General features: G+C 42.3%; 3 protein-coding genes across 4 annotated transcripts; 2 read left to right on the forward strand and 1 right to left on the reverse strand.

The window, feature by feature from the left end:
- The first annotated feature begins 816 nt into the window (after positions 1-816).
- On the forward strand, positions 817-8,825 carry ston1 (stonin 1). Of its 2 annotated transcripts, none has more exons than XM_079169428.1 (4): positions 817-956; positions 4,923-6,869; positions 6,966-7,168; positions 7,260-8,825. In XM_079169428.1, the coding sequence occupies exons 2-4, from the start codon at positions 5,003-5,005 to the stop codon at positions 7,323-7,325; spliced, it is 2,136 nt and encodes a 711-aa protein (XP_079025554.1). In that variant the 5' UTR covers positions 817-956; positions 4,923-5,002; the 3' UTR covers positions 7,326-8,825. The 2 variants fall into 2 exon arrangements, with proteins under 2 accessions (XP_079025554.1, XP_079025555.1); XM_079169429.1 differs by having other exon boundaries at positions 6,969-7,168.
- Positions 8,826-10,553: 1,728 nt separating this feature from the next.
- gtf2a1l (general transcription factor IIA, 1-like) lies at positions 10,554-14,562 on the forward strand (the record flags this gene model as incomplete). The annotated part of the gene is made up of 9 exons (XM_079169430.1): positions 10,554-10,577; positions 11,186-11,287; positions 11,440-11,563; positions 11,658-11,707; positions 12,473-12,566; positions 12,670-13,235; positions 13,879-14,118; positions 14,270-14,359; positions 14,455-14,562. The coding sequence occupies 9 exons, from the start codon at positions 10,554-10,556 to the stop codon at positions 14,560-14,562; spliced, it is 1,398 nt and encodes a 465-aa protein (XP_079025556.1).
- A 2,099-nt stretch (positions 14,563-16,661) lies between these two features.
- On the reverse strand, positions 16,662-25,975 carry LOC306703073 (lutropin-choriogonadotropic hormone receptor-like; the record flags this gene model as incomplete). The annotated part of the gene is made up of 11 exons (XM_079168902.1): positions 16,662-17,793; positions 18,463-18,516; positions 18,659-18,847; positions 20,499-20,573; positions 20,962-21,030; positions 21,190-21,267; positions 21,546-21,620; positions 22,829-22,903; positions 23,150-23,224; positions 25,561-25,632; positions 25,806-25,975. 11 exons carry the CDS (start codon positions 25,973-25,975, stop codon positions 16,662-16,664), a joined length of 2,064 nt encoding a protein of 687 aa, XP_079025028.1.
- Positions 25,976-26,491: the final 516 nt, after the last annotated feature.

Here is a 26,491-nt window from a genome sequence, read left to right on the forward strand (position 1 = left end):
CTTAACACACCCTAACCACTGGGAAATGAGGCAGCACCACTGAACTAGACATGTGAGGACTGAAATATTACCGTTTGATGCCGTCACTTTCTTTGGAAGGAAAACCATGTTGTGTCATTGTAGTTGAGTTCATGATGCTTTCATGAACTCTTGGAACACTACTTCAGAGGTCAAAGTAGTAATAACCACCACTTATTTGTGCATTAAAGAGCTTTTGGCCTATAGTGATGACGGGGATAAAAATGTGGTATTTTGCATTTTTGCCATTCAAGAAGCACAGAGGCTGTAGTAGTGGAAAAGTGGCAAGTTGAAATAAATACTTCTAAATGTAGGCAAAATGATAACAGGACAGAGTTTAAAGTATTTTCTTACAAATAGCGTAAGTCAACAAAATGAATGGACCAACAGATGGTTCCTGCACAACCTCTTTTATTCCTCATGAACACATTTTATTGTAAAGCCTCTTGTTGCTACTGTGATTCACACTTTAATTCAAATCCATCCTTTGCTGAGTCTGTAAAATTGCAACACTGCCATCAGGCCAACGTTGTAATTAGATGTTATCCATTGGCTTCCTTACTGCATTCATATTATTTGATTTACATGTAATGTTTATGGGTAAATGTCCAGTTTTTACATACCAAACCAGTAGGCCTGTTATCTTAATTACCACTTAAGCGGAACAGTTCACTCGCTACTTGCTGTGTGCAAATGCGCGCCCATCTCCTGATTTCGACATTTCCCACAGCCTGTGAACGCATCACTGCGCTGCTCTTTCCCTAAAGTGTCCCGCTGCAGGACAGTCAGTGTGAACTCGGGGAGGGGAAGCGCTGCGCTGTTCAAACTCCCAGGATTTACACTCTGCCATTTTGAGGAAAACCGGCCGACATCAAGAGTACAGACGCGTCCATGAAACAGAAGTCATGACCTGAATGAGTGAACACCACTGTGAACGTGTGAGTATCTCTCTCTCTCTCTCTCTCTCTTCTGGTCGCGCTCAGTTCTTGTTTTTCGAGAGAGCCGAGATAGTTCATGTCTGTCAGGAACGACTTTAACCCGTTTTTGGGGGTCTATACTCTTCGTCATTGTTGACTGTGTTGTCAGTCGTAAGCTCGGGGCTGAATGGCGTGTGTTTGGCTCCACAGAGCAGAGTGAGTGACAACTTTACGCAGACTTCGCATGAGCACAAAGGCGCAGAAGTGATCCCAGAAGTGGGCCTCTCTGTCCCGGGACACGGGCCTGGCTCTCTCTCTCTCTCCCTGTGTGTTGTGGTGGATGACAACACGCTGCTACTGTTTTCTTTCTCCAGCCCGAGTTGTTATGGGTGACAAAAACAACAACAAAAAAAAGTCGTTTCCACCGGCGACTCGTGGGTTTGTCTGGTATTTACTGACCCCACGCTGCAAGAATGCTCCGCAACAATGTTTCAACGACATGATTGTTTGTTTTGTTGAGGACATTCATCGCAAACACACACTGTTTGCTCTTCGCGGGACATTTTAACGTGCTATATAGTATTAGGAAACAATGCGATGGTTTGCTCTCTTAAGTGAGACTTTGTAAACTTAAGCCACTGTTGCCACAAGTGATTAGCTAAAGTGTGCTAACATTTAACAACCAAAAAGCTGCCAGGCCATGTAAAGTAAAGCTGCAGCAGCAAAAACCCCTTGAATGAAGTAATAGTGTATTTTATTGCGTAGGAAAGACTCTTGCTATCACTTCTTTCAAAGGTGACAATAGTCTTGCTTTTAGTGTGCTCTAAAATATGAAGGAAATGCACATTTTCCTTTTAGTTTTATTATTAGTTATCAGGAAGTGTCTGAGATCAAAATGAATCACTCCTGCTAGAATAAACTACATACAGTGAAATAGTGGAAGCTTGTTATTTTGAGTGCATCAGCTGACACAAACAGTAATGCTTTTCTGAACCTGGGAAAAATAAATCCCCTGGAATGTTTGTATATAATATGACTAACACAGCATTGATTTATTCTGTTTGTTTTAAGGCGTGAGGAAACAAAAGCAAGCAGCCAAACGTCCTCTCCTGCTTTTGCTTTGACGGGAGAACAGAGCTCAGTTTGCAGACAGCGCCAGTGTTGCCACTGCAAACGGGTCATCACATTTTCAGCTCTGCACTAGATTACACAGTCACATAATCACCGTGGTCACAACAGTAGTACTCTCCCGTCAAATGAAAAAGAGACGGCGTCTCGTTTAGTTTATTTATATACTTTTCCCAAGGAAAGCCACCCACTATCGTGTGAATACACAGGATGTATCTCGAGTGTCCCACAGCACCGTGTCTCACTTAACCAGGAAGCATCTGTCTGCTAAGTTAAAGTTCAAATGGGTTTTCTTTACTCAGCAGTTTTATTCTTAAACCACAATAGTTTCCTCCGAATCATCATTTGTCAGCCGTCTGTTCCTGCTTCCTGTCATCAAGGGATTTGTCCTTTCTGTCACAGGAGTCAGGAAATACAGTAAAAGGCCAAATAACAAAAACGCCTCATGATGGACTTTAACCTAGAGTGAAATGATCTTTGCAATGGCTTCAGTTAAGATATTATACATATTAGGTTGAATACCCAGAATATGTTTTCTCATATCCCCGTTGGGTAGCATCAGCTTGTGGTTGCTGTTCCTCTTTGTGGAGGGAAATTTCTGCGTGTTTGTGATAAGTTGTCACATTTTTAGCAGTTTGAACAGTTGCACCTGTAAATGGATCTGTCTGGAGAATAAGCATCCACGTCAAAGAGCTGACTGGCCTCTTTTAAAGCCGATGAATGCATCTATTTGGCTACAAATTCGGACCCGACAATTATAATTAAGTGACTGCAGACCTTTTAAGTTATAGTCCGTGAGGTGTGCACATTATTTTGCCTACCCCAGGTAAAGGAGGGTAGTCGTTTCTGTAAGTATAGTAATAAACCTGAGATGGGCCTAATGCATGGGATCAGTGTTCGTAAGAGAGACATGAATATTCTTGTCTTTGCATTAAGTTAGAGGTGTGTGAGATGTCTTCACCTCCCCCAAGTCTCAACATGATATTAACAATAAAAAGAAATAATGTTAAACTTGTAAAAGTAATTGGTTTTATATGTTTACAAAGTACCTACTGTAATAGGCCCATCGCCTTCTTATGTTTGACAGTGATAAACAACCAGAAAGACCCAGAATTTATAAATATCCGGCTCATTTTTTTGGGGGGGAAATTTACTAAAAATGACATTAAGATAATATTTGTTGTCAGTTCACACGGCCAGAGCAGGCTGGTATTTCCTGTGTGCAGAGCTGCTTGTCCCCGAGGAATGTGTGGAATGTAATTTCTGGTCCTCTGTAGATTTAGCAGCGTCTCGCTGCTGTACTGCCTGCTGGAGGAGACGGCGGGCTGGGAATGCGTCTGAGAGACTGTCGGTAACCCCCCGCGGAGCGCTCAATCTCCTCAGTGCCCGACTCCTTTGAACCAAAGCGGAGGGATTCAATGAGTCGCAGAGGCGGGATGAATCCATTGAGTGTCTGTGTGCCACTGCGAACATCCCCTCATTAGAAAGATGTTCTCCAGTGTCTGACTGAAGACTCGTCAATGCACCACCCTGAACCACAACCCCCCGCGTCCTTCTTTATCTATAGCTGGAGGAACGTGCTGCTGGATGTCTCCCTCATGCAAAGTCATTGCTGTGAAAGCTCTCTGCCTTCAATTATATATTTTATTATGTTTATTGGGGGGGGGGATTAGATGAGGCTTGAAAGTGGCTTCTTCTCTGTGGCCTGTGAGCCTGGTGTTTGTGAGAGCAGAGCTGCCAGCACATCAAAAGACGCTCTGTGGTGGACTGACCGAAGAATAGTGTAAATATTACAGCGTGTTCACTCTCCGCCCCTTTGGCCAATTAGCCTGAATGCCATTGTTGTTTAGCAATATCCCCACTCGTCGTTCCTCTCTGACGCGTCGCACAGCACCGGCTGCTGTGCCACATCTCATACCTGCTTCTCACGGTTCACTTCATGCTGGTTAATGAGGCGGGATCTCTGCCGCCAAGGCTAACTTTTCTCACACGCATTTTAGAGCAGGCTTGCAATGAAATATTTAGACTATGCTCATTTTCAAAGCCACGGTACGTCTGAAATATAACATTTTAGCTCACCAATTTCCAATACCAAACCTTTGAACACCAGAACTTTTTCCCTTTTGAAAACAGGAATATTTCCTTTTTTCTCTCTGAGCCTTTCCTCCTCGGCTCCAGAGGGAGCTTCTAAAAACACTTCACCTTTATGTACCACAATGCTTCCAGAAACCCGGTGTCAAACTAGTCAGAATGTATGGATACAAAAGATGTTCACCTGTTGAGTACATTTAGTTTTGAAAGTTTCCCAGAGCGTTTTCCTTCAGACTTCAGTTTTCCAAAGTTTAAATAGAAGAATAGATGTTTCGTGCATATCTCAAAGTATCTTAAAGAATCACAGCGCTGTTTTATCACCCATGTATCGCGATAACAAAAGTAGTAACACAGTAGAGAATAAAAGCCACGGTGCTGTATCTGTCGTGCTTGCGAAAATGATCCAAATGATGGAAAGGGAGAAATATATTAGCTGGCATTTAGTCGAACTTCTCACACATGCAAAAGAAACAAGAGAAGCTGTAATCCGCGCTGTCACTGAGAGAGAATCTGCTGCAGCTTGACACTGCATGGCAGAGTGCTTGCCTCAGCGTTAACATCGAACGAGCCTCAGTTAATTGTGGCGCTAACATAATTATGTAAACACGTTCCAGGTTTTCACGGTCACTCTCTCATTACGGTTTAATGGAGTACCTTAAGGAAATATCTTTCATTTATATTCCCAGGAGCTCTCACTCAGCCTTTGAAAAATATCTTTCAAGACATTTATTTAGCATTTTCTAATGGTACCCATTTGTTTTCTTGCAGACGAGAAGGCCTCAGGGGGGCAGTTGACCCAACAAAGGAGGAATTGTTGACTTGAAACTGGCCATCAGCCCTCTCCAGCCATGTGTTCCACAAACCACTCCAACTGGGTCACATTTGAAGATGACAGCACGCCGCTCCCGTCACCTCAAAAGCCCCTACAGTCCCCGGGGCTTCTCAAAGCATCGGTACCGCGTCCCAACGGCCTGAAATTAGTCCTTCCTCCAATCAGAGACACTTCCTGGAGCTTCAATAGTTCTCTGGAATCCCCTCAAAGCCACTCCAGTCTTAGCGGAGGCTCCTGTGTACCGTGTAACACGCCTTTTTGCACTCCTGTGAGCGGGGTTCCTAACAGCGCGTCCCCGTTCCACTCCACCACGTACGAAAAGAACGACTTCTTCCGGAGTTTGTCCAGCACGTCGACCCCCTCTGTGCCCTCGCCGGCACCAGAGGGCCCGCATCAAACCTCAGAGGGCCCAAGCCCGTTCCCTTCTTTCCAAGGGAGCTCAGGACACTATAACCCCTTCTGGGATGGATCTAGACACAGCGCGGATGTGGACAGCTCCTCCTCAGACTCCTCAGAAGCGGACAACAGCCTACCGCGTTTCTTTATTCGGACCAAAGACGGCAGTGAGCCTCCACGCGACCACCTCCAGAGCGCCTCCTTCTCCTACGTTTGCCACAAACTGGACGGCCTGCGAGCAGAATCGGACCAGGAGACGGAGACGGAGACGGGAAAAGATGGGGAGAGGCGGCTGAGTTGCAAAAGCGAGGTGCTGAGCGAGAGCGCGTCTCAGTTTGTTCCCCGGGGTCTGTTCCGTAGCCAGAAGAGAGACGGCTGGTCCGTCTTGCTCAGGATTCCTGAGAAAAAGAACCGCATGTCCTCGCGACAGTGGGGGCCGATCTACCTGCGCTTGCTGTCGGGAGGCGTGCTGCAGATGTACTACGAGAAAGGGCTGGAGAAGCCGTACAAGGAGATACAGCTCCTCCCCCAGTGCAGGCTGTCTGACCTTAAACTGGAGAGCTACGGCGAGCCCCGCAAAGTCCTCTCGGTGAAGGTGGAACACTTCTCGTACACGGAGAAGAAGCGCTACCACCCAAAGCTGGAGGTCAGTCACGAGGCGGAGGCAGAAGAGCTGCTCAAGTTCGGCTCCACGGTGCACGGCGACTTGGAGGACCTGGTCGTCTCCATGGAGGAGGAGATCTTCAAATTGTGTTTGCACCACCAGCAGAGGCGGCACTACGAGGAGCAGGAGCTGTCCCTGCAGATCACCGATCATATCTGGGTACAGCTGGACAAGTTCGGAGAAGTCGTGGAGCGGACAGCCCTCACCCAGATTCACTGTCTGGCTTTCCTGAACGGACTCGGGGATTGTTTTCTCGCCCTCAACGACCTCGGGCTGATGCGCTGCGACTCCAGCTACGGGTCCGAGGAGGACGGTGAACTCTGGATGGAGATCGCAGACTGCCATTTTCACAAATCTGTGAACGAGACAGCGTTTCAGAGGACCCGGCTGGTGAAGTTCTCGCCTCCCGAGGCCTGCAGGGTGGAGCTGATGCGCTACAAGACGGCGATTTTGGGCTGCACGGATATCCCCTTCTCGATCAAAGCTGTCGTCACGGTCCAAGGTGCCTATGTGGAGCTCCAGGCCTTTCTTAACATGTCGGCCACCTTCCTTTCCACAGCGAGGGTGTCTGACACGTACCCGCTGTGTGAGAATGTGGTGATCCGCGTGCCGGTGCCTGGCGACTGGGTCAAAGTGACGCAGACGGTGGCCTTGCTGCGGCAGAGGTCGCTGAAGGCCCGCATGAACAGAAACGCCTGCTTGGGCGCCGTCGGCGCTCCAGACTCGCAGCCCGTCATGCAGGTGACCATCGGCACTGTGAAGTATGAGAATGTATATTCAGCCGTCGTGTGGAGGATCGACAGGCTGCCCGCGAAGAATACGGGTAACGCCTCGGCTTCTTGTGCTTATCTGTATGTTTGCTGCTCAGTGGTGTGACTCTCTTTAACTACAAGTGACCTTTTGTTTTTCTCCTACGCAGCAGTGGATCATCCCCATTCTTTTTCCTGCAAGCTGGAGCTGGGATCTGACCAGGAGATCCCAAGTGACTGGTACCCTTTTGTCACCATGGAATGTGAAATTATGGGCGCAGTGGTGTCACAGACCAGGGTGAAGTCACTGGGCACTGCCAACGACATCCAGCCGCAGAAACATGTAACCAGTTGGACGCGCTATCATTGTCAGGTAAGGAGGCCCACCGGTGTGATAATGTCTCGGGTCAATACGTGAGAAAACATAGCGCAGTTAACCTCATTTTGTGTTTTTTGTTTTTTAGGTGGAGGTGGAAAAGAAATGGATTGAAACGGAGTCAGAGAAGCAATCGGGCTGCATGACACAGTGATTATCAAAGAGGCTCCGACGAGGACGCTCTCCCTTTGGTCCGAGACATTTGCCAAAATCTTCTTAACGGTGAAAAGAAATGAACAAAAACGAGGGTGATGAGGGACTTTCTGCTTATATCTGGTATCAAATTCATGTAATTACTCATAGCCTGTTAGCATTTCTCATGGAGGTTAACCGATTTTGTACCCTTTAACCGAAGACTGAATTAGTCTAGACCTAATAACAAAAAAAATGTGGTCCTTTTGCCTAGCACTTTACATTTAATAGATTTATTAACTGTGCGCCTACAGTTTATATGAGTACTGTATATAAGCTTGCATTTGCATCATCTGCACTGCCCTCCAGAATGACTCGCAGCCTTAATAAATGTACGCCGAACGGGCTGCATGAGATAAACAGCTTAAGTAATGAGCAATATTCACAGAGTTTGAGAAAAACATAAATATTATCAGCAGATGTTTAGGGTCAGGCCCTTTTGTTGCCCGGCAACGTTTAAAGTTAACATACATCCAAACTTTAATTTAAATCCTCAACATTTGTACTAAGTTCTATGTGGCAGTGGCATGGCAATGTTTTGCAGCCCCCATGTAGGTAACCCTTTGTATCATTAAACGTCACAAAACAATGTGGAAATGACTTGAGTGATGCGATTATAGTTGAACAAAAATACATTGATTCAAAGGTTGGGTCACTTCATGCTGCGCCCCATCAGCATTTGTCTGAAGTGTCCCTAATCAAAACAATTATGGTTAAAGTGACTCCGGCTCAAAGCCAATTAGCAGCCATTCTCAGCAGTGAGACACTCTGATCAAAGGTTCAAAGCAACGTGAGAGAAACCGATAATTATATCATTTTTCTCACGTCTTTGGCCCAAAAGGCTACAAAATAATGTCATATTTGAAGGTTTGGCCAAATGTGCTTTTACAAAATGAGACGGTAGTGTCAGTTAGAAACTAACCCAACGGGACTAGTTTCTTCAAAAAGTTGAAGAGTAGTAGCAGCTATGCTCAAACTCGTCAGGTCCGATGTGCAACATAGGGTACTATTATTATTATTATTATTATTATTATTATTATTATTATTATTATTATTACGTAAAGTGAGAAATTAATATTTCTTCTTTATTTCACATGGAATACAACTCATTACTTGTGTTGCTTACCTCAAATTGACCTTTGACTGTATACTAAGGTTGTGTTCTGGAGGACTGTAATTTTATTTAAACAAAAAAGCAAATCTTTATTATGTGATTTTTCTGCCTCTGGGTTGTGAATAGGTTGGATTTAGAAGAAAAAAAAGAAAAAAAAAAGACTGGTGAAGCTTCATAGTGAACAACAAGGCCTTCAGTGATGACTTTCATGTATAAGGTACCTGGCTTGAGCTGGATATTATGTACGTCAAGAGTAAAAATTGAATTAAAGCTGTGTGTCTCATGGTATTTCTTCACAGACGTGTATGCCGTGTTACATGAAGGGCTACTGCAGAACTACAAATGCGTGAAACGCCACAATAACATGTATTAGTTATTAACAAAGGGGCAAAACAAACATCTTGATGAGTGTCAAAGCAGCACAACTGAACTCCGTGTTATCCATCATCTCAGTTTTGTTGAGCGACATCCAGCAGTGAGTAATGACAGGCTGCTGCTGCTGCTAGGAAACTATTTTTGAGCTGGTGCTGCATGCTGGGTTATTTGTTTTATTTGATTAACTGTGATAGTTCTTACGAGTTGAATAAAAACCAATTAGTTTTGGGGTGATGAGACTCTATTTAACGAAGCCTCAGCCTGGGCCCTTTGAGGCCCTGCTCTTCACTAGCTTGTTCCTTGTTATTAATTGTATGTCTATTAGTTTTCATGGTCGTTGTGTGTTTATACTTTAGGACGTTTCACTTAAACACACACAAATATAGATTGTTAACCCTAAAAGTGAGTGCAAAGTTTTATCGAAAATGATAATAGTTGCACTTGATTGATTTTTTTGTATTTCCCAACTAAAAAATGATCAGAAACTAGAACAGGTTTTAGATTAGTTAGTTCTGTTGATCCCGATAGGGGGCAGTGTTTGTCACAGTAAATTCACCATGGTTACATCCATTACATTAATTATTTTTCAATTACCTAAAATTGTCTATCTATGAAGTAAGTGTGGACTAGTAAAACAGACATTATTGAACATTAGTTATATATATATATATATATATATATATATATATATATATATATATATATATATATATATAGGAATGAAGAGCATCTATCTGAGTCCAGAGTGGCTTTTGGGCCTGTTGGTGTCATTGGCTACAGTCCTCACAGAGGTGGATACTCTCATGATGCTGATTTTAAACCACAGCTCTCTCATCCTCATCACAGGAGTCAACCTACAGTGTTGAAAGAGTGCCAGCATTACCAAACAGATGCTCTGAGGAAGCAGGGATCACAGTCCCTGCTGCTGCTGCTGCTACAGATGTATATTTAACACCGACTTCAAAATAAAGTGTTTTGTAAAGGGTGAAATATTTTTAACTCCTGGCATTGTGCATTCTTGGGATCAGACACTGAGGAAAATGTGCATCAGTGTTACCTTTCTGTTGAAAGTAACCAGAAAACTAGAGCTGTGTTGGACAGAGTTGTTTGAGCCACTACTAAGGTACTGAAGCCATATTCAACATGAGGATGTATTGGAGATCACAGTTGTGGGTGGGTGTGAGGTGGCCTGCAGGGACACTATCTATCCTTGAACAGGTGGCATCCAGCTCGGACATGATGCCTCTCAAGCTGCAGGAGAAATTCTCACCATCACCTTATTGAAATGTGACCAACGCCATCAAAAGTTTGGTTAACGCCATGTATATGCAAAAGGAGTCCCATAATTGTTTTGATGGTAAAATAAATGAGATGCACAATGCAAAAACGCACTTGCTTTAGCAGCAATTAAATTACATGTTCACTCCAAATGTATTTTAAGTTAGGCATTATACAGAAAAAAAAGACTATTATTTCTACTTTCTGAGAGAATGCATCCAAACAAACATGAAGCGCTCAGCTCCAATCACATCCCTCTGTGCAGCTTGATTACTATCACCTGTGTGTCCACTTTCCGTGAATTCGGTGCAAAACAACCTGACTTCACCACCTTTAGGTGTAGGTATTTCCGCTCAATACATCCGTGGTATTATGTTCCCAAAGTCCATTGTCACCGGACGGCAGTGATTCCTGCCTTGAATCATGCTGACCAACACAGGCCCGGTGGTAAGCGAAGCTGCTTTTAGCTTGTTTTGCTAACTAAACAAGATACACGGCTTGCGCTGTGAGTTAGCCTGCAACGGGTTGTGCGTAAACTAGCCTAATAAATGTGCTCCTGAACGCACCCTTTCTATTCAAATATGTTATATTTACTCTGAGCCTCGAGGTATTTATTTGGAATAGCTCCGTGCAGTTTAATCAATCATGTTGTCAAGACAAATGTCATTAAAAAAAAGTCGATCAGTTGGGTCACATGGCATTCTATATTGACAACTCTTAATATCAAGATGAACAATGGTTTTGTCACCTTAAGAAGCCTTACACTTACATTTTAACTTGAATTTCTGTTTGATTAAATTGACTTAAATGAACAGTATTGGGCACATCTTTAATCTATTCTGAAAATGACATTTTAGCTTAAAAAATACTACTGTAGGATACTGACATGTAACCCAAAATGAAGAGTGACCTGAGTTAATGCTAAATATGAGTCTGCAGTTTCCAACAGTCATAGGCCGATATTTGAATGGTGTTTGGCATGTTGCTTATAAAATCATACATGCTCACAAGCAGCTCAACAGCTTCTGACGTTCAGTGTCTGTAAACAACTGCAGGCCAAACTCTACTTGTCCATAATTGATGATGTGATTGAGAGTATGAGGGAGATCTTCTTGGATGAAGGGCTTGAAGACCGCGTCCTGGACGATTTAAGACATGTGAGTCACACAGCCCTGCTTCATCTTTTAAATAAAATGGATATAGTGCACATCTTGACTCAAGGCGTCGGTTACAGCAAAGTTAGACCCATCTAGTGAGGAAGTATACACCACACCAGGAAGACCGACTGCTGTGTCTTCTTGCTGTGCAGCTTTGGGAGTCAAAGATGATGCAGTCAAAAGCAATGGAAGACTTCCGGAAAAATAATATCAACTCATCCAACTTTGTACTGCAGCTCCCTGCCAACTACAGTCGGACCAATCAAGAACTCACAGGTGATGCAGCTCTGCTTGAAATTAACTGCTCCATGCTTGGTTGATTTTTGTTTGATCACCTGCTCTGCTCTAAATTTATTTTTTTTGCTCTCAGCCTCAATTGTGATCCCTGCAAGTCAGAATATCCACAGTTTCCCCATGAAGGCAAGTGTCATCGAGACTTATAGTACATCTTCTCCCTAACCTCGTATGGCTCTTTACATAAGGGGCACATAATACTTTCCATCTTGAAGGCAACTGAACTTCTTATCGCTTAATTAAATCAGCACTGGTAAAATTTAAAGAACTTGACTTTAAGTTATTGTTTAAAGTTCAGATTTAGTTGCATTCGGGATAAATTTGTAAATTTCAGACTCAAAATGTAGACGTCTTGGGCTTTACTTTATCCTCTCCTGATTTAAAAAAAGCTAAACTATATCAATGCATTGATATGACAAACTGTTTTATTAAAATGTTATTCTTGGTAGCCTGGATGTTCAAGTTTTAATCTTAACCAATCACATTTTTAGCGTAGTGATTTTTCTTTACTTTAACTTTTAGATCAGATTTTCACAAATTTTGTGAGTTTGATCAGCTTGAATAAATGTATTTAGACACAAGTTTCTATCTGAATTTGTGAGCCCTAAAAATTACTTTTGAAAATGCATTGTGTGTTTTTAAAATGGGTAATTCAAGCCACACATATTCAGTTAGATTGCTGTCATAGTATAATTCGTAATTGCTATTATTAGTAACATTCACTGAATTTGTCTGACACTTGCAATGATACCGGTGAGACAGACCTGATGACCGCAGGGTTATGAGTGCATTAATGAGGCCAAACTCTGTCAGACAATGTTTAATTGATAAGCTCAACATTTTGCAATCATTACTGTTTGATATGGTGGGTTATATTTTCCTTCATTGCAGAACAATTCAGAGATGCTTCCTACTTTCTCTCTACCTGCTGGGTTATCTTACCCTGTGCAGATACCAGCTGGAGTCACTCTACAAACAGCTTCTGGTACACAATGACTTGTTTAGCTTGGCCTAGATTTTGTTTTAGTTTGCAGCGTGCACCAATAGTTTGAATTAACATGTCCCTCTTCCTCTTTTGTCTCCCTGAGGTCAACTTTACAAGGTCAATGTTCCTGTTTTAGTCACTCAGGCCCCAGCGGGCCAGCCACCTGTATCCCGACTCACACAGAAGGTCAGTGAGCGGAGAGAAGCTCCTGCCCCTCAGTCGGCTGCAGCCCCGCCAAATACCTCCCGTCCTCCTCAGGAGGCGGAGCCACCCTCTGTCCCAGCTACTTCTGACAAGCAGCCGCCACATCCAAAGACCGATTTCCCCCCCGGTCAGGAGAGCAGCCTCCCCCAGCAGCCGCTAGTTCCTCCTGCTGAGACCTCGCAGCCTCAGGGGGCCCACGCTCCAGAGCCAGAGGTCATGCTGGAAGAAAATGAGCCGAGTCCACAACCCGAACCGCTGAACCTCAGTATGAGCGTCTCACCCTGCAGTCAGTTATTAGACTTCCAGATCAGCACCGAGGAGGCTTTGACACAGACGGGACAGTTAAAGACCAGAGACATCGATGACATCCTGAAGGAAGTGATTGAGGAGGAGAGAGAGAAGGCAGAAATGGCCCGGAATCTGGCGCCTGCTAAGACTGACAACCAGTCTGAGGCTGTTCTTGGGGTAAATAATATCCTGTCCTTAAGCAAAGACCCTGAACAGAAAAGGCTAGATGTTGAGGTGCAGATGTCCATTGTTGAATGAATAGTTTTCAATAGTTTTGGTGAAATCGATTTATTCGCTTTAAGCTGAGACTTTCATATCTGAACTCTAAATATGTCGCTGCAGCCATTTAGCTTTAGTTTTTTTTGTTTTGTTTCTGTGCCAAACTATATAACAAAATGTTCTACTATTCCTTAAAGGGGCATTTAACCAGTGTTATAAAATGTGCGGAATTTAAAAGACTTGGAAGTTTACCAGGTAGAGAGGGTCTAATGAAAAACACTTTGTGGGAAGTGTAGGATCCAGCATTTTTGGACCCACGCGAAAAGTCTAAAGTCAGGTAATTAAATTTGTCTGAAATAACTGTTTCCATTCATGATGAAGTCTGCATTCATGTTAACACACTTTCTCACATTAGAGTTTTTTGATTACTAAGTCCCCAAGATCTCTAATGCCTAAATGCTGTAAAACCGGCTGCTGTGCTTTCAGCTGAAGCCAATTCAGGCGGTCAATTTAAAGAAGACATTTTACCATCGCATACTCCATATTCAATGAATACGATCATGGCATAACTGTTGCATTTCTTCTCACAATTCCTGCTAAGCTGGACCTGGACTACAACTACAGCGAGCTGTCGGACATCGTTCAGCTGGATGGTCCTGCGGGCAACTCTGACATGGAAGAGGAAGAGGCCGTTTCCCTGGAAGACAACGACTTCCTGGGTATAATCAACGCAGAGGCCATAAAAGCCCTGCAGGGAGGAGACGGAAGCAGTGACGGCAACAGCATCTCCTCCAGCAGCGACAGCGACGGAGTAGATGAACTCGCCAACGTAGAGGACGAGGTAAGAGCGAGTTGGACATACATTTTGTCATGCCGCTGAAACCTCTGTGTCTGGAAAGCTCCATCTGATCTGAGTGTAAATGACATTTATCAGTCATGTTTTGCAGCATGTCTTTGATCCACGTTTTTAACGACACACTTCTATCAATCAGGATCCTTTGAACTCGGGTGATGATGTGATTGAGCAGGACATCCCAGATCTCTTTGACACTGACAACGTAATTGTTTGCCAGTATGACAAAGTGAGAACATTTTGAGTCTGTCGGTCATTGTTTGCCTCTCATCATGAGCTGATCACTGGCTCTTAATGTTGTATAAAATGTTCTCTCTGTTGCAGATTCACCGCAGTAAGAACCGCTGGAAGTTTCATTTGAAGGATGGAGTGATGTGCTACGGAGGCAGGGACTATGTGTTCTCTAAAGCTGTTGGGGAAGCCGAGTGGTGATGAGCTATAGTTCCCTTGAATGCATCAGATAATCATGTGGAAACAGGGGAAACTGATTTAAAAAGGAAAAATAATGAGGGAATTTAGATGTCTTGGTGGTGTAATTTGGCTAAAAACACCTGCAAAAACACCTCTGTGCAAAATCTGATACTTTTATTTTCTTTCATTATGTAATTATCAGAGCAATACTGCAAGTCGTTTACGATGTTACAACCAATTACTAACGGCGTTGCTCGTGAATCCAGTCTGCTGAGACAAACAGCATGAATTTATGTTGTATATTTAGCTGAAAATAGTTTTCTTTATTACCGGAGCGAAACATAATTTGATCTGGAATGTGTTTTCTTCTGTCATGATCATGTTGCTTTGAGGGTACCTAATGTGCTGTTTGATTTTCCAAACGTTGTAATGTCTTGCCTTTAATCATGCTTCAAATACACTGAGCTGCACTGTTGTGCTGCATTCGATGAACTCTTTTCTTTCTGTGCGAGCCTGTACGAAGCCAGTCGTTTTCATATTATTTTTCTAATGAGGGTTATATCGTTTCACTATTTAAACCAAACTAAGTACAAATTCACTGAAACGTGACACATTTCATTTATGAATGCCAGCATGGACACTAAACTCGATTTAATGTCTGACTGTTTTGGATAGACTCTCAAGCAGCTACTCACAGCTGGAAAGAAAACATGTGGGAGGTGAAACAGCTCCAACAACAACTCACAAAAACAAATCAGTGACAAACCCTTGGAAAATGTTTTTGACATTGTCAGTGTTTTTTATTTATTTTTAGTGACAGTCTTTGTTGCAGTCCTTCTGTCGTTTCCTTCGTATTAAACTGTAAAGTCGATTTGATATAGAACGGCTTCAAATATTACATCCAAAATAGTGTAGTGTGCACATTCTCACATAGTATACTGTGCTTTATAGCAGTGGTTCCCAACAGGGGAGCGGGGACCCCCTGAGGGTTGATACGTTTTCAATCTGAGGGGATGGGGATGGTTATTAACAGGATATGAAATCAGAAAATAAAAATACTAAATTACATTTTGAAATATGAAAACTCGCTGCCACAGTGGGAGGATTTGTGGCACCACCTCAGTGTGACCTCTGTTTGCCAGGTTCTATAAACCAGATGCCATTTTATGCCAGTGATCATGACCACACTCATCCTAGAGAACACTGAAATCATCCAAATATGTCTGTTCAGCATATTTCTCAGATATGAGAAGGAGATTATATTATTAAAGTTGACCATTGTAGACACAAACATATTTCTAGGAGTCAGCCGTGATGACGGAAAGATGGTGCTGAGTAGTGTTAAAAGTAAAACACTAATAAACACGTTTTTAAACATTTTATTCAAATTCTATTCAAATCCCATTTTGATTGTATTATTTTTAACTGTTTGTTTCATGTCATCTTTTGTATGTATTACGTTTTATCCTTTTCGTGGACCCCAGGAAGATTAGCGGCCGCTAAGGCGGCAGCTAATGGGGATCCAGTTAATAAACCAATAAACCAACAGCAGTACTATTTAGCTTGAACTGAGTTTCTGGGGCTGCTCTGGCATGTCTTCAGTCTTTAAGTCTCCTGAGTACAAAAAACAAATGGATGGCACTAAAACTCATCTCTGATGAGCTGGAACAAAGACTTCCGTTTGATCACATTTAACTCATTGTATTCTACTTATTGATCTTGAACAGAACTAAATGTCTCTTCTTGTAACATCTTACATAAAAGCCGCTGTATATAATTTGGATCTTGATAACACAAGTGACCATCAGCGCTTCGGAATAGATTTGCAAATAAACTGGCCTGTTTTATTTGTTCCCCATTCTCTGCTCCATCTCCATCTGCTTCTTTGTGCCACATTATTGTGCATAAATACAGGCTGCAGCACTCGCTGTCTTCAATTTGCGGTCTCTTGGTCCGGACTGATACATTTCTCACTTTGTAAACTAACCTCGATCAAATCTGATCTGACGCCTGCCATGTACAAGACTGAGAATCTCTTCACCTACAGTTTTAAAGAAATGCTACATCTTCAGCTGCAGATGCCGCCTTTAAGTTTCAAATACAATTCCCGGTGTTGGTGGTCATGTGGCTCCCTTATTCAGAAAGCAATCCTTAATGTGATAGGCATAGAAGCTGAGCGAGTGAGGATTCCTTGGGGTAGAGTTGAGGTGTGACGGCAGAGCCTGTGACCTGTAGAAGTCATTGTTGGCGTGGCAGCAGCCGCAGCGACTCAGCAGCTGGCACGCGTCCTTCCTGAAAGCGCGTGTGAAGAGGGTGTACAAGAAAGGGTTGCAGAGGGAGTTGATGGGATAAAATAGGATGAGCAGGATCTTCGAGTGAGACACGGTTATGAGGGGCACGCGCAGGGCTGCGGAGATGGCGAAGAAGGAGATTGGGGCCATGCACACGAAGTCTGTGAAAATGAGCACAGCCATGCGCTTGGCAATCTTGGTGTCGCCATGACGGGTAGAGTGCTCTGGGTTGCGGACACTCAGGTATATGCATATGTAACAGTAGCAGACCACCAGGAAAGCGACGACGTTGAGGATGAGCACAGCCACCACGTACACCTGAGAGCCCACTGTGTCGATGTCCATGGGCAGACAGATGCTCACTTTGCTGTAGCTGCTGACCCCCACAAGAGGGAGCAGGGCGACCAGCAGAGAGAAGGCCCAGCCCGCCCCCATGATGGCCACCACATGGTGCATCCGCAGCCTCTTGTTGACATGCATGGCATTGGTGATGGTGTGCCAGCGTTCAAGGCTGATCACAGTCAGTGTGTATAAGGATAGCTCGCTGGCAAACACTGTGAGGAAGCCGGCTATGCCGCATCCGGGCCCCGTCTGCCAGTCCGTGGCGTGGTTGTAGTACTCGTGACGGGAGAGGGAGTCCATGAAGGCAATGAGCATCAGGTAGAGTCCCATGCACAGGTCGGCGAAGGCCAGGTTACACATGAGGAACCTGGAGATGGTTAGCTTGTGGTGGCTAATTAGCAGCATAGCGAGAACAGCCAGGTTGCCGGTCACAGCGAACATGGTGATGATCCAGGTGAGACAGCGCAGGAAGGGGAAGCCCAGCAGGTCCTCACAGGGGTTAAAGGCATCCTGCTTTGGCGTGCACTTGACGAATGGGTTTTTAAGACAGTCAAATTCCAGGTCCGGGTACTGAAAGTTGATGTAATCGATAAGGTCCTCGCCATCTGCAGTGGGCTCTCTAAAGAACACACAGATAGTGAGATTACTATAAAAATCACAGAGCAATTGATCAGAGGGAATTATCTGTGTCAGGAACGGTATTTCACATATCTTTTTTGGAGGGGGATTACTTTGTCTTTGGATAAATCCCAGAGTTAGATTGTATTGAAATCAATTATTTTATGTACAAAAATATTGTGTATCTGTATTAGAGCTATATTTTATTTTTATTTTAGTTTGAATATGTGTCGAAGTTCAGAGCCACGCCTCCTTTATTTCTTCTTCTGTGGTCCCTAGTATGACTTCCTTTAGCCCCGTCCCCTCTCCTCTTTTGTACAATTTTCATGTGGGAGAGGTGGGTGTCATTTCTTTTGACACATTTATTTCTCCAATCCATCCCATTATTTATCTTTTTGTTTCGTTTAAATTTTTGTTTCCTACAAACGTATAATGTCTCTCCCAACCCGTCAATATATTCATTTTAACGAAATGGCACTTAAAAATACTTTAAAGAGTGAGTGCTGCTAGCTTAAAGTTACAGTAAACTAAGCCAACTTATATTTAGTTTATATTTTATTCATTGTATTTGTGTACAAATTAATATTTCCTATCTCACCAGCACAAAGCAGAAATCCACCGGTCACACACACACCAATCATTTTGTACAGTGGGCAGTAAAGTGACTTACAATTCAGTTTCGCTGAGATCACACAACTTTGTGAAGTTCTTCAAGGCACTTTCCCTTTAAAGAAAAAAGAAGGGGAAAGGTTAGAGCGCACACGAGTTCAATCAACTCTTTGCTAATTACCAAACGGCACCGGACAGAGCTTTTTTATCTTTATGCAGATGTGAATATATTTGTTACGTCTCTGGGTAGCAGTTACCTTTGTTTCTGGCGCCATGTGTGGAAGGCACAGCAGTGGCTTGGGTACGTGAGTTCGGCCTCCAGCAGCTCAGCCAGGCTCTCCAGTGGAGGGAGGGTCTTCAGAGCAAAGGCAAAGCCGGCTTTCAGAAACTTCACCTGCCTCAACCCAGTAGGGGGGAGGGAGCTCAGAGCGGTGGAGGAAACATCCCTGATTCACACACGCAGAGAACACGGGCGTATATTTCAGTGAAGATTAGTGAATAATCAATAAGGCATTGGACTACTAGTCACTGGAGCGGCTTATGGTCTATCTATTCACATGTGATTTAAACCGTTGGACGGATATAAAGTCAGTCTTACCACCATTAGGTGTTTTGTTGATGGTGGTAAGAAATGCTGCTTCTGGCAAATCTGCTGAATCTCTCAAAGGAGCTCATAAGGTATCGCGACTGCGGCAGCCAAGCGCAAATGTAAAAGTTTACTTATTCATCAAGGTGTTTCTAAAGAGATGCTCATTCACAACAAGAATACTTCACCACAGAATGGAGGTTATAATTACTGACTCTTAAGGACTGAATACATGTGACCCAAAATAAAAAATAACATTCAGGATCCATTTCGCCCCCTCATTTGATTGCATTACATGTAACCTGGCATTCATTCAATCTGAAAATATTCAGAAGTACCACTATGGAAAAATAAAATTCCTGCGTGTCAGTGAATAATACCACAAATGCTTCTGTAATTCATAAGAGGACATATTTCATATCTAGAGACCTTGTGAGCTGCAGCTGCAGCAGACTGGGCTATTTGCTCACTCATCAGTATTCAGCAGTCCTGCCTTCCTTGTTGGTTGTTTACACAGACAGGCTGTCACTGTCCTAATGTTTATACAATGAAATGATAAACATTGTTATGAATATTAATCATGCTTCACTGTCCCAGTTCAAATATGGTCGCCTTAATGCTGTTGTTTGAAACAACAAAAGATAGCAAATGTATGATTGTCCTCTCTCGTATTTAACTTTCCCACAATCATAAATGATGTGCTCTTTTGATTTCAACCTCTTATCTTCTGCTTTATTTTGAAATCTACTCAAGTGCAATTCTCAGGTGCTAGTACTTTACATGAGCTTCTCAACGTTTCACATATAAATTTGACTTTTTACTCCACTACATATATTTGACAGATTCTGGTTACTCTGCAAGTGAAGGTTTTATAGTCAATCATATATTCAGTTTCTAAAATAAGATGTATTTTTACAGATTAAACTACCCAACAGTATACAATATAATGTACTTCAAATTAGCTCTGAGCTGATAAACTACAAGATCAAAATGACACATTAACACAAATAACACATGTCTCTGCTTCATGGTATCTAAAAAATACAAAAATGGCTTAAAAATGTAAAACTATAAATGAAAAGATTTTGAAAGTGGCTCTTCTGCATAATAAGGGCTTTAACTTGTGATACTTTAGGCATGTTCTGTTGTTAATATTTTAAATGCAGTACGTTTTAAATCAATATAATTTAACATTTGAATTACATCTACTCTGTTTTACTCTCCACCAGCTCCTGATTTCAGCTCCAAATGAAATCAGGAGCACCAGCTCCTGATTGACACATCTGTTTCAGTCCAACAGATGTGTTTTTTTAGAGTTTGGTCGCTGGAAACAGCGTCTGCTGTGGCCGAAATCGACACAGAGAGTTAACCAAAACAGGTCATAACAACCACACCAATGAGCCCAAAGATGCAGCTTTAACTAAAAGGATTTTTAAGCTGACTTCTGGCTAGTTGTCATGACATTTTCTTTCGTTTTGTTGGTTTTATCAACTTGAATTATTGCCACTTACAGAGAACTCGGCCCTGTGGCTCCTTCAAAAGCGTCTTCGTCAATGTCACTGAGATACCAGTTGTCTCTCAAAATCCTACAAGACATAAAAAACAACAACTGTAAAACAAGTGACCTCCACTTCCAACAGCAGTTTGGCAGTTAACATGCACTATGAAAGAAAATGTAAGATGACACATTAATGGCCAACAATGCCCCTAAAAGCATTTTTCTTCTACTTTTCGTTTCCTCAGCGTGACACTGAGGAAGATGAGCATTATTTTTAGACTACAGTGTGTCTGCACATATCTTGTCCCCCGTCCCACATTGAGCAAGAAAACAACGGGGCATCCAATCTGTGTTTGGTCTTACGTAACGTTTGTTTACTGGTACACTCCGTTTTTTTATGATTAGAAACAGAAATGTCCTCAAACCTGTTCTGTTATTGTTAATTGATTATGTTTATTATGAGGGAAAAGTCTTACAGTGTGTTGAGCTTGGTTCCATTGAATGCATGAGATTTGATTCTCTTGAAGCCGTTTCTAAACAGGTTCCTGTCAAGGACACAATGTAACACGTTTGCTGTAAAAGCACCAAGGTCTGAGAACTGACACAACCATATCGAGACACAGCAACAAATTTGAACAAATGGTGACAAATTGTTGCCCTTAGCTCTGATAATGTGGCAAAAAGAATGTGGCTCCTGTACTCACATGACAACATACTCCTCTGTGATACCCTGGAAAGAATTGGCAGGAATGATGTCAATCCTCATGTTTTCTGCCATTTCTCTGTACACAGAGGAGATAACATTCACCCGGGCTGTTTGGCTTAATTATCAGTTAGACAAAATAATGCACGTTCACACATAAAAAGAGCACTTTGATGAACTGTGACCCGGTCGGAGGGTTTACGGCGGGGTAGCTGGCATCATGACATTGATAGATAAAAGTAAAACCGGGCTCAGAATAAACAACTTGAGCTCCACTTGGCGTTATTATAACAAGAACATGCAGGAAGACATTAATCCAATTTAAAAACACAATTTTTCCTAAATATGATTACTTACAGGATAACATTTGGCACCAGGGAAGAGATGGTTGTGAAGTCTGGGAAGTGTATCAGCCCTGTGTTAGTGATGCTCCTGTGGGGACAGGCAGCAGAGGGTTTCAGATTGTCAGAGTAGGTAAGAGTTAATGTTTCCAGTTCAGCTTAAATGTTGTTCATCACATCATTTCACAGTCTGCTCGCGACCTTCAACACGATTCTTCACATTTCATTTGCAGCGATGAATGCTAGATAAATACAAAAGTATTTCCAGGTTGAACGACTCAAAATGCTGGATCCTATGTATCCCAGAATGCAACTCAACAGCATTTTTCTCTAGACCGTCCTTGCCTGTTAAATGCGCTCATGTGTCAAACTCCATGAACCCAGTTTCTCCTCGCAGGTTTTTTATCAGATATTTGAAGTCTTAGGTATAAACTCAAGATAACCCTGATGACATCATTGGCTCGGGTGCCCCTTTAACCCTTCAACATCCACTTTCCCTCATTTAATTTCCCTATTTATACAATATCTCATTCAGCTCTGTCCGACGGTGTCATATTCATTCTGTATTGGCTTTTTCTAACTCTTCATTACTACTTTTTGATGCTTAAGTACATAGCAGAGGCCAACAAACACACACACAACAGCATTTATAGCCGAAGCTTTATCCTTCATACTACCAAGATATTAAACATACAAGGACTACCAAACTACTGTCAGAAACAACCAATTATCTCTTCTCAAAACAGTAAAGCAAATAATGTTATCTGAAAAGAAAACTGATGAGTATTAGTTGAGGAAAGTTAGCTCATTTGCATATTGTGTGAAATGAAAATAGACACATGATGAAATGTGTGCTACATGTGAGTGCCCCTAATACTGAGAGTGATTGATACTTTGAATTAGGATCCGTGGCAAACACAAACTCAATACATTTTTATTGAGTTGGGTGCTTTTGACTGGAGTCTCGCAGGACCCCAATACATTGGTATTTTTAAAAAGCACTAACTAAAACAGAAAACAATGACATGAAGTCATAAGGAAGTCGTGAGAAAATTGCAAAGATTAAAAATAAAGCATGCTGTGAGATACGACAGAACGTATACCTCTGGGGACCAGTTGGTAGGATTACGGTCAAACGATCCACTAGATTTAAAGTAAAGTGTGAGTTTAAAGTGTGAGTTTGAATAATGCATGGCTGCAGAGAAGCACATTATACTGACTGACCCACCAGCTGGTCAGTGGGGTTTAGATAGATGCGATAGATAGAGTAATGATGCAATGTGAAGCAGAATGACTTACAAATATTCCAGCTTGGGGAGGTCAGTAAAGGCTCCTTTTTCAATAACCCTCAGACTGTTGATATTCCGCACAAAACTGTGGGAATAAAAAGTTGAGGGAAAGGCATCAGTAATTACAATATTACTGGCTGTCAACAATCAAACACGGTGAAGCCTACGCGTACGTCGGCCGCTCTGGGATTAAACACGCAGCTTTGTGATTGAGAAACTAAAACTTGAATGCGACGCAAAAAAAAAACACCTTCCAACTGCTCAAATGAATAACTGGCTTCATCGTGCTGCTTGAATTGGACGTATGGTGGAAGGTAAAGTGTACACTTACATTTGAGCCAGGCTGTGGAGGGAGAGGAAGGCATGTCTATGTATCTGTGTGATGCAGTCGCTCTGGGAGATCTCACTGTGGCACAAAGAGATGGCTCCACATCAGTCAACAGATTAATAACAGCCTGTAAACAAATTACGCCTGAAATTGTCTCAGATCAAGCAAACAAACATGGAGCTTTACCAACTTTTTTTGAATGCACTTCTTTTAGAAATAGGACAGAGATGATTGATATCGGGACACGGACCACGAGGGGAATATTAAAAACTTCTAGGGCACCACACGAATATGACTCACCTCATGTGTGGAGAAGCTCCAAACATACATCAGGGATGCATCTGGGCCAGGGGAGACTAAGTGAAGCTGTTTAAGAAGGAGGACTAAACAAAGACGTTCAGAGACAAACAAAGTCAACAAGACTCCTCCGTTCGTCCTTGAACACTTTGTTTTCTGATGTGAGGCATGGCTGACTTCCCCCACCGAGCCGCTCTCCCTCTTGTTTTTTGTAATCATCGTTTTCTCCCACTCTACTGTAATCAGCGCACCCTTTTCTTGGGTTAACGTCGCCCTAGCTTCCATCTCAAGCAACAACAACAAAAAAAACAAACAATTAAATGACTCCATCTGTACTGCTTCAATTCTGTTTCTCTCATGCCCTGCTCTGATTGCATTATGTATAGTGTCCTAATTACCACTTACAGCTCATTAAAAGCTTCTTTTTTTTTTACATCTAGCTGAAGCTGTGCAGTGATTTCTGGTTTGCGTCACCAGGGACAAACCACACACGCATGTCATTCCACCTTGACACAGGAGTTATGGCTAACTCGCTAAGGGGCTCAAGAGATGACAACTTTAGGACTCATTTAAACCCAAACGTGTTTTATCGCTTTAAACTGTTTTGCAAACAGAGGCCAGATTTGAACCTAACGAACACACTATGTCGGTACTGTGCGTATCTGAGACTGATAAGACGTGTCCCTGAGGAGTGGAGCAAAGTCAAACACACTCAACACGAACCTCCTCAAAATGATTTCACCACAGGCGAGCACACACTATCTGCTCATCAAACTGTAAGTGATATGTTAATTAAATGGTGAAACCCATTCAGGATAATGTGCTGGCTTTAGGACTCTAGTAGCTCTAAACATGATAAAGATGAGATCAGCTATTAAGATGAAAAGAGGTTGTTTTCACTTGACTGTCGTTTTTTTAGTAAGATACATCATTCAGCTGTGGGATATCTTTTTCAGCTTGTTTATGAATAATTTCCATCTGAGTCCTGGATACGGGTCGTTCACTTTCACCTTAAGTCTCTCATTACTGAATGGGACTAATACCTACAGGGCAGGCTGCTCATGCAGAATAAATTGTATAAGAAGATAAATGGCATTCGTACGTAATTCTTCATAGGAAGTAAACTCCAGAGCAGTGAAATGCAATTATATTAGGGAATAATAAGTAGCCACAAACAAATGTTCACCTCTTCCACTGTTGTTATTTCTGTACAAGCATCTAGCAAACATCTGATGTAACAGTATATTCTTTATTAGTCAGTGTGTCATAACAGAAAAATATATGTATTTAAAAAAATAAGTTTCAAATATAAAAATGACTCTCAAATATACTTACCTTGTTTTTTTTGTATTATAATTTATTTTTCAATATCACTGCTGGAGACCACGTTTCTAACAATTTAACATTAGACACTACAACATGTGAGTCGTTTTAAAGGACATAAAATCACAAAAACAATGGAACAGCGGAAAATAAAACACTTACGGGTTTCAAAGAGCACTCAGAGAAAATATGTACAAACATCACACTGTATAGTACCACAATGTTTTATGAAATTGTACTTCAGTTGTGAATTGTCAGAGGCAAGTGCATGTGTGTACCTGTCTTGCAGATATTTTGGTGCTACAATATGCTTCTAATTGGATAAATGATCTGATCTTATCGTTTTTAGGCTACAGTAGTTTGGTTTTGCTCTTTAATCCAAAATGGACATACTGTGAATGCTCTGCACACACAGACCGACAGGTGGCGCTACAGGGAGAGCATTCTTGAACTGTGTTTGGAGGTTAATTTGCCAAGGACTTGTGAAAGGCCGATCGATTTATTTTTCTTTTGTCCAGTCCATTACATTTCCTCAGAGTGGAAAGCACATGATACTAATAATATATCTGTCAATGTTCATTGAGGGGCAGTCCAATGTTTTTAGTTGAATTTAATGTCTAAACATTGTCAAACTTTAACACTGGCAACAATGTTGAATGTTGCCAGTGTTTCACTCAAGTTTGAATAGTCAGCATTCTCCTTTGCTTGTGGCTAAAGTTTCTCCTGAGTTAAACCCAACTTTAACATATATTTCTTCACCCAACAAAAGCATAAAAAGAGATAAAGGGACTTACATTACTGTAATGTTGATCAGCTCCTTAAAGGCATGAGTGGGGACTTCTTTCAAGGGCAGATGTTTGAGCCATCTGTGAGATTCATAAGTAAAGTTGTTAACAATTCAGATTGTCCTTAAAAACATTACATTCATCCTAAAATTTGTTTTTTTTTAAACCCTTAAAGTGACACTAAGTGTAATAACAAATGTTAAAAGTTACCACAGACAATCAACACTGAATCTGGGGAAAGTTGGGTTACTTACAGTCGAGGCACGGACGTTGCTCCTGCCAGAGAGGCCAGCTGAGTGTCTCTGCTGCACTGAAAAGTGTCGGCGCTGCAGCGGCAGATGGCGGGACAGGTATAAGCCCAGCAGGAGCGCACATTCAGGACACCGGACAGAGCGACCAGGAGCCAGACCGCCCGGGGAGCCATGCGTGACACCGGACCACTCACGTCGGGATTAAAAAATGAAATAAAGAGAAAGAAAACTCTGCTGAATCTGCTCTAAATTGAATATATTTATATATATAACACCTAGGAAAGTCTTACATGCGAGACCAAGGCTAAATAATGTTACGGTCTTTTTCCACCTGTGCTCTCAACAGGACCCACTGCTGCCTTCAGGTGCTGTCGTAATTGTGAGGATGCTTCCAGTCCGGGAGATTGAACAAAGTGAAACTCAAGCGAAATTTTCTTTGACAGCGAAGCTGCGAAGAAGTGACGCTGAGTGGGCGGAGACCTGTCTAATACTCAAGTACTGGAGTCAAAGTGACAGTGAAGTCAAGCTGTCACTCGGTTGTGTTTGTGAAAGATCCACTTTCATGGGAGCAGAATTGCATTTACAGTTGAGAACAGTCTTTGGTCCATTTTTCTTTTCATCTTGATAGCTTTGATGGGAAATTGTGCAGTTCTCCAAATTTAACAGCATACTTTGCATAATTAAATCGT

Source organism: Pholis gunnellus (genome assembly GCF_910591455.1).
Source record: "Pholis gunnellus genome assembly, chromosome: 11".
NCBI classification, from domain to species: Eukaryota; Metazoa; Chordata; class Actinopteri; order Perciformes; family Pholidae; genus Pholis; species Pholis gunnellus.

Coding starts and splice junctions, on each gene's coding strand:
- ston1 (XM_079169428.1), top strand. CDS start 5,003: ATGTGTTCCACAAACCACTCCAACTGGGTCACATTTGAAGATGACAGC. Junction 6,870..6,965: donor GCTGCCCGCGAAGAATACGG/GTAACGCCTCGG, acceptor TCTCCTACGCAG/CAGTGGATCATCCCCATTCT. Junction 7,169..7,259: donor GGACGCGCTATCATTGTCAG/GTAAGGAGGCCC, acceptor TTTGTTTTTTAG/GTGGAGGTGGAAAAGAAATG.